General features: G+C 40.7%; 1 protein-coding gene across 2 annotated transcripts; it reads left to right on the forward strand.

Moving 5' to 3' along the window:
- The first annotated feature begins 1007 nt into the window (after positions 1-1007).
- Positions 1008-5854, forward strand: LOC116054752 (amphoterin-induced protein 2). Of its 2 annotated transcripts, XR_004896105.1 has the most exons (3): positions 1008-1266; positions 3614-5273; positions 5320-5854. XR_004896105.1 is itself a non-coding variant. In XM_031306467.2 (2 exons), the coding sequence occupies exon 2, from the start codon at positions 3697-3699 to the stop codon at positions 5206-5208; it is 1512 nt and encodes a 503-aa protein (XP_031162327.1). In that variant the 5' UTR covers positions 1008-1266; positions 3614-3696; the 3' UTR covers positions 5209-5854. The 2 variants fall into 2 exon arrangements, 1 of the variants encoding a protein (XP_031162327.1); XM_031306467.2 differs by having other exon boundaries at positions 3614-5854.
- The last annotated feature ends 2438 nt before the right edge of the window (positions 5855-8292 follow it).

Raw genomic sequence — 8292 nt, forward strand, 5'->3', positions numbered from 1 at the left:
TCTCTTGGGTGAAAGTCAGTGTTTTTTTAAGGAAAAGATTGTGATTTGGGTTAAAATTAGTACGTTTGTTATGTAACTTAATTTTTATACGTAAGTATGTGATGTAGTTATGTACGTGACATAGAGCATGATTACTACCTTACGTTGCTGTTACGTTACTGCGTTACGTTACTGCGTTACGTTACTGCGTTACGTTACTGCGTTACGTTACTGCGTTACGTTACGTTACTACCTTATGTTACGTTACTACCTTATGTCATGTTACTACCTTATGTTTCGTTACTACGTCACGTTACTACGTTACTTACATAACTTAACTTACGTACGTAAGTATGTTTGTGCGAACATTGGGGTTCTTTATACTACATCAGCTGACTTCCTCCTTTACTCCAGTAATAATTACTGCAGCCACCAGATGTCGCCGCCACGATTAACGTATAATAGGTCGTAACCAGCTGCTTGTACAAACGACGAAATGAAGTGAACTGCAGAGTCAGGTGATCAATTTTTTCGGGTTGTCTCACTGCAAACGAGCGACCCCTTTCACATTACATGTAGTCATCTGATCCATTGTTGATATCAAAATAGGGATTAGTGCAGCTTTAATCTGCTATCTGGTAAATACTTTGTTTTGTCAATTTGCAGGTATACGGTGTGCATGTATTCACATTCAAGTATATATAACAGATGTTTCTATTGCATTTCAATAGATTTTCATATTTAATAGGTGTGAAAGTGCAATGAACACCTTTATATGACCTTGCCATCTGGTTTCAATAGTTCAATAGCTTTTACACCGAAGCTATATGTAAAAAAAACTGTTGTAAGGATGACTAAATGAAGTATTTTAAAAGTGGTTTCACTTGAGGTTCAAAGAAACATGTGAGTGAGTGGTGCTGATGCTGCTGCTGCTGCACCCTCTCCTCTTGGCTATACTTGCCCTTCTTCTCCCCCCCCCCCCTCTCTCATGTTATTGGTGTATTGCCCGGTGATGTGTTCCGTTTTTACTCTCAGGCAGGGCGACCCCTCCCACAGCAGTGCACAGCAGCATGTAACCCGACCTGCAGGTGAACACTTTCTCCTCGCACTCTGACTGGATCGTTTGCGGAGGGGGAGGGTGAAGTTGCCTTTAGGATTTTTGTTTATGTTTTTGTTTTTTTTAGGATTCGCATACGGGACGCGGTCCTGCATCGCGTCCGGAGAGCGCGTGCGGATATGAAGGCAGACGAGAAGATGATTTGAATAGGCAGCAGTGTGGGCGTAAAGGTGAGCCCTCGGCTGCGTTTAAATACTGTTTGTTTTGGTTCCGCAATAGTCGTCAAATACGGGTTGTTCTCGCCCTTTCTGAGCCAGATTCTGTGTGGGAATAGAACAGAGAAGGACAGAGTGGGCTAATACTAATATTGTAGAAGAGTTCATCTTTCATCCACAACCACTTTCCTACATTTCTCACTCAGTCTGTAGCAGTCTTTTATCTTTTAGCCACTATTTCTGCTATTTTTTTGTTTTATGGTCTCACTTCTGTTACACAGTCACTTAGGGTTGTAACTAACATTTATTTTCAGTGGATTCATTTTCTAATTATTTTCTTGATTAATTAATTGATCGTTTGAGCTACTAGAGATGCTGCAACCCCAGAACGACTGGTATTAGGATTGGTATAATTAAAAATGACTGAAATGATTAATCGATTATGTAAAACGGTTGCCGGTTGATGTTCTGTTGATTTATTAATAGTGGCACCTAGACTTGGCTTGTTACTATTAATTTGCTGGGCTTATGGCAGCACATTTTTAAATGATTATTATGAGAACAGTTTGACAGGGAAAACAGCTGCATATGGAGATTTTAAATAATAGAGTTGTGTAATTGAATTATACTATAAATATTGCAGGAGCAACCCAGGTGATAGATAGACATACAAACAGTTACTGTGTGCAGATGATTATTTAATGTGGATTACAATTTATGTTTAGCGTTCCCTTACCTGTATTACTATGCTCTCATATATTCCTTCTGCGTGCCCTTACTGTTTATCTTGCTGCCTTTTTTTTTTGTTGCTCATGATAATGTTTATTTTGTTTACTTTGTTTAATTTTGCTTTATGTGACTGTTAAAAGCTCATTTGGAACTTTGTTTAGTCAAGAGAAGAGAGAATTCCTGCACACTTTTTTTTTTTAAATGCATCTCGAACATAAGCAAAAAAAACACACAAACATAGATAAATTAATCAGATGCCATCAAAGAACAAAAAAAAGGATGAGTTTGAGAAGAAGAGTGTGAGGCAGAAGCATATGGCAAGCCGTTTGAACATTTAATTGAACCACACTCCTATCCTATAATGCTTATCCTACTTTACAGTATCATATTATTACAGAAAAAAACAAATAGGTATGTATATACTCTATTCAGAAATACGTTTTGGTCCTTCATCCGGTAAAAGCAGAGGAACAAAGAACATTCTAGACAGATATAGTTATCACCTCTTCAGATGAGGCCAATCAGGGACCACAGTCTATGTACATTTAGTCCAGGGGTCTTCTAATGTTTTTTAGGCCAAGGACGCCTAAGCTGAAAGAGAGATGGAGTAGGGACCCCTACTAAATATATTGTATATACCGCAATATATAATATATTGCATAGTGAACTGGGCCAGATGGATGAAAATGAATGGATATCAAAATGTTATTTATACATAATGTTTTAATGTTAAACATACATGTGGAAGGCACAGTGAATCCTTAAGGTTAACTGTATGGCTACCTTACCTATAGTAAGCTTATAGTCTATGTGTAAATTAAATGTGTTTTTTCACAGATAGGCCAATTTATCTTTGCTATGAATATGTTGAATTCATATTAATGTATATTTTCAGACATTTTAACTTTTGAAAATGTTTTTTTTTAACATAATTTGGCAGCCCCCCTGCACTAACTCTAAGGACCCCCTTAGGGTCATGGACCCCTTGTTGAAGAGCTCTGATTTAATCTACTAGAAGGCACTTCACACCAACAAAGGTGGACATTCCACAATCTATAATGGACAGCAACCACATACATTTATATACAAACATTGAACAACACAGTTAAAGATAAAACCATATCTAAAATCATCTCTTCCGTAATGACAATATTGTCATATATTGCTTTACCTGATGAAGGTAGGAGGACCGAAACATATTTTGCAATGAAGTTTATTGCAAGCAAAAGTACAGTATGCAGGAATTCTCTCCTCTCTTGCCTTTGGACATTTCCTCCTACGCACCTGTCTACAAGAAATTTGAGGCATGCATGAGCCTTCACAGGTAAGAACTTTGTTTAGTGCCAACAGTGCAAGATTATTTCTAGAACTAGTTTAAGTAAAGGAGAGCGAGCGGGTCATTATTGCGAATTGAACCCCGACAGGGTGATGCAGGACCCTGATGCGAAGCCACTTATTACAAGGCTACTTACGAAAGAAATCAAAATATTGATTTAAAACTGATTTTATTGACTTAAAAATGGTCCTCCAGTCTGCCATAATTGACCAATCAGAATCAAGTATTGACCAAATTCTAAAAGATTCATTTCCATGTTCCCTCTTTCTTGTTTCCTCTCTCTGTGTCTCTTTTCAGTTCACTATCAGAGGCTTGTAAACCTGACATGTGTACACCCAGTGAGACAGTAACCTGAGACCCCATTCTGAGGGAACACCAGGATGCGTCCCATCGCCTTACAGCTTTTAGGCAGGACCAGTGTTGGAGGCAGCTGTTGGAACCCTGCCTTTGCAGCTTTGCTGCTCTTCCTGTGTCTTGGCGTCCCTCCCTCTGTGGCCACTTGCCCACCCTGCTGCCTTTGTGCCAGTGATATAATTTCCTGCAGCGGGTGCAATCTGTCTGCGCTGCCCTCTGATCTCCCAAGCTATGCCACACGGTTGGACCTAAGCCACAATGTCCTTACTGACCTGTCCATGGACTGGATTTCCCGACCGTTCGACCGGCTTGCTACACTGGTTCTCAGCCGAAACTCAATAAGCCAAATTGAGGTTAATGCCTTCAATGCGACGCCACATCTCCTCCACCTGGACCTTTCTTCCAACCGACTAACAGTGCTGAACTCATCCATCTTTACTGGGTTGAAGGAACTGAAAGAGCTGTTGCTGTTTGGAAACCAGATCATCCAGATGAACCCAGGGGCTTTCAGCGATCTTTACAGCCTGCAGAGGCTTTACCTCTCTGGGAACAGACTGACGGCTTTCCCCCTGGGGCTTTATTGGGAACCTGGAGGGCCTCGTAATCTGACCTTTCTCGATCTGTCCTACAACATGCTCTCCAAGGTACCCGTCCAGAGCCTGCTATCTCTCACCCAGCAAGGTGGAATTTATTTGCAGGAAAACCCTTTGGTCTGCGACTGTGCTTTACTCGCCTTGCAGGAGTACTGGATGTGGAAACAGTATCGTCCCCTGGTGGAATTCAAAGGTGAATATCCATGTAGAGACAATTCAGAACCATGGTCTGAATGTAGCCAGGAGGTAGTTTCAGATATCCCCCTTGAGGCACAGACTTACCAAGTAGAGCCTGGTAAATGGCTAAGAGTGCCATGCCCAGGGTTTGCCTCTCCAGCCCAGGAGGGGTTGGATTGGTTGTGGATTACCCCCAAGACTGTATTGAATTCATCAACCAATGATGCAAGTGCCCACCTAACAGTTTTACCCAATGGCACCCTTGAAATCCAAGGAGCCCTGATGGAAGATTCTGGTATGTATGGGTGCGTAGTTGCCCGTGGGCGCCACTATGACCCCAACGAGTCTCCAGAAGTCAGTGTGGTGGTCGGAAACTTAAGCAAGGCCTCCACCAGCGGCTTGGCAGACAGAAGCGGTGCCGAGCATTTCAACACAGCATTCACCACCCTGGCTTCCTGTGTGGTCAGCATCATACTGGTGCTGCTCTACCTCTACCTCACTCCCTGTCGATGCCGGGAAAACCGGGGATCGAGAGGGTGCGGCGGACGAGCCTTCATCCTCTGTTCAGACCCCAGAGAGGTAGAGTCAGGACAACTGCGGTCAAATGGAAAAAGGGTGGCTTTCTTAGAGCCTCAGGCAGAGGACTCTGATATTGGTATTCCAAAAACACCAGCAATGCATTTGGGTCATGTTACCACTGAGGGAATTCTCAAGAATGGAAGTAGGACAGTGGGACTGACCCTTTCAGACCCTGCTCACATGGCATAGCAAGAAAACAACCTTTTGCACATTCCTGTATTCTGACAGTCTGATCCAAGTGTTTTGTTTTCACTGTCTTGTTTCAGTACATGATGAGAAAATCCATTTCATGTGAAGTAGTGTACTTGGATTCTTGTGAAGTAGTTATGCATTGTAGGGTTCTGGTGTTTGGTCTGAAGCAGAAAATTCAGTCCTTTTTGTAGGCAGAATTTCAAATATGTCTCGAATGTAAGTGGTGTCTTTTTTTTACATTAAGAGTTCATATGGAAATCTCACTGTTACCGCAGGAAATTGTTATTGCAGGGATCACAAAGATCATATAAATGTAGGTGGTGTTTTAAATTGGCTGAGAGGAATATTCACACCTGATTTGATAAGCTGCTAGAGGCATTGATGGTCATTATACTCTATATGTTTTGTGAATACTGCCATCACAGTGACCCTTTGTAATTTTCAACCACCTGTCTCGTACTGTGGATATTTTTTTAAACATGTCGGTAATATGTGTGAAATTATCTGAACTTTGATGTTTTGCAGATCACGCTGTCTGCTACACACCCTCTTCGAATTATGTGAATCAATTATAATCTTGTGAGAGTTCCTTTATCAAAAGCAAAGAAACACTATGAAGTGAGAACAGACGGAGTAGCCTGCCGTGTTGCTTTGAGGTGGAAACTTACAAAATGTTAATTTTGCCATAAGAAAAGCAGACTTGTGTTTAGTCTGACAAAAATACATTTAATTAACTCCAAAGTGGTGTAATTCTCTTTAAGGGGTCATACACTCAAGTTACAAAAATATCCTTCCCTTACCCATAATTATCTAGCCATGCAGAGTTTTATTTGCTTAGGGTTTTGGGATTATCAATCTTTTGAGATTTCTGTCTCCACATCAATACAATGGAGTTGAATGGAATTTTGTGTGTGTTGCTCATAACACTAAGAATTACATTTGAAGCTGCATTAATACATTTTTTTGCTAACAATAAATCAAACTACATGTAATGTGAAAGGGGGTCACTCAAAGTTTACAAATTTTCAGGTGTGATTGAACTGTATTTTTTGAGGAACTATAGGGCACTTAACATCTACAACAGGTCTACACTTAGAACGGACCCACCGCGGTGACGTTTTTAGTGGAGCTGTTCGTTTAATAGTCGAAAGCGAACGTTTTGATAGTAAACTACATCAACACAACAGTATGTAAAGTTAAACTGGACGGGCCCAATAACCTCTGAATAGTTCTACTTGTTAAATTGCAATGTGAGCGGCAGCCAATCTGGGGGTGCATTATGTCGGCAGGATAATTTAAAAGGCAACCGCGACTACATTCTTTGAAAAGCACTAATAAACCCAGTGAACGCTGTCTGCTTAGCACCAAATAACAGACAAACAGAGTTAGCAGAGTTAAAAAAATGTTTTTTTAAATCTCACGTACCCTGTGCAGTAATCCAAATTACCCCTAGGGGTACGCAAACCCATATTTAAAAACTAGGGCATAGGTTCCCAAACTGGAGTATGTGTACCCCCAGGGGTACGCAAAGTGACGTAAGGGGTATGTGAATAAAATAATTTATATAAGAGTGCAGGGGTGGGGGGTACGTAGCTGGACAATAAAAGGCTGAAGTGACAAGGCTGACAATACTTAAAAAAAATTCTGGAAACACTGACCTACTGTAGGGTAACAGGGACATATGTTGCGTTTGACTTTTTAAAAAGCCATTTTTCAATGCTGTGAGACCACATACAACATTCCATGTACCTTCATTTTATTGGGAAGGAAGCAAATATATATTAAAAAAGTAGTACTTGTTGACAATTCAGTCCACAGTTCTCCAAAGGGGTGTGAGGATTGACACTTGAGCCAGCTGGACACTTGTCAACCTGATCCTTGTTCGTCTCTGCTCACCTACTTGTTTCACCGACCCACAGCTTTACAAACAGCAGATTCACAATGGAATTGATCCTTATCAGTTCAGGCAGTAGGAGGGGGTTTGGGCTCGACGATGAGGCTCCAGTCAGCCAAGATTAGTGTCACAGAAATCAGGACGGTTGCTAGTTTGCTCCGAGCCCACCGTGACCCACATTCCTCTGTCCTCCCTTTGTTTGATTGTTTTATAGGTGGGTGGAATCATTCCCAAGGGGCCAAAAGTCTTGTTAAAGTTTCCTATGACCATGCTCGCACTGTCTGAATATAAACTTAAATTTAATTACTTAAAGCTACAATGACTGATATTTGCAGGTATGAAATAAAATGTTTCAATTTGGAGGATGAGTGTGTTCTTTTATCTCTACACGAAATGTTATTTGACTTGTGCAGTATCTATTTTACTCCTCTCTGCAGAATCTGTTCATTTATTTGTTGGTATTACTCTTAAGCTCAAATGAAAAAAAGGCAGTTTGGATGAAAAATGAAATGAAAAAGTAGTGTTACATCAGAAGGATTTTAGGATGACAGATAAGCTCTTAGTGAGTCAGCAAGTAGCATTTTCAAAAATCCTCTTACAAGCCTTTTCAATGGCTAGTGGCTAATGGCCATAGGCGGAAAACGCACACGGGGGGGGGGTCCTTTTCTGTAATACTGATGATGCTGAGTCATTAATAAATTTGTCATGAGTTCGCTATGATTATAACGTTACATAGCTTGTTTGGTAGCTTGTTGGATAGCTAGTTGCTAATTCCACCCAACATGCTTTCACTGCCTACAGAAAATGAGCCAAACTAAGTTGTCACTCATCTGGCGAGAGCACTGTGCTTTTCTATGCTGTGACAAGAGCATGTGAATGAAATATTAAGTTGTTAAATTTGACTAATTTAGTGGCTGGCTATTAGTAAGCTAGCTAGTTTGCCTTCTAGGGGCTCAGTTCTCAGTACAACATTATACGTATTAGAGAAAAGAGTCACTTCATCCAATGTTTGAAGTGAATAAAAAAGCTTACTTCCTGGAGTTCCACAACTACACATATCCTCTACAAGTACAATTTGGCTGTATTATTTGTGTCCCCTTAAAAAATTGCTCTATAGAAATTTTCTATTTATTGTCCCCCACAACTGTTAAATGAAATTTACGCCCATGCTAATGGCTAAAACCCTA

The sequence above is a fragment of the Sander lucioperca genome, chromosome 20, assembly GCF_008315115.2.
Source record: "Sander lucioperca isolate FBNREF2018 chromosome 20, SLUC_FBN_1.2, whole genome shotgun sequence".
Classification (NCBI taxonomy): Eukaryota; Metazoa; Chordata; class Actinopteri; order Perciformes; family Percidae; genus Sander; species Sander lucioperca.

Bases quoted from the DNA above. Each gene is read 5' to 3' on its own strand.
- LOC116054752 (XM_031306467.2), top strand. From the start codon at position 3,697: ATGCGTCCCATCGCCTTACAGCTTTTAGGCAGGACCAGTGTTGGAGGC.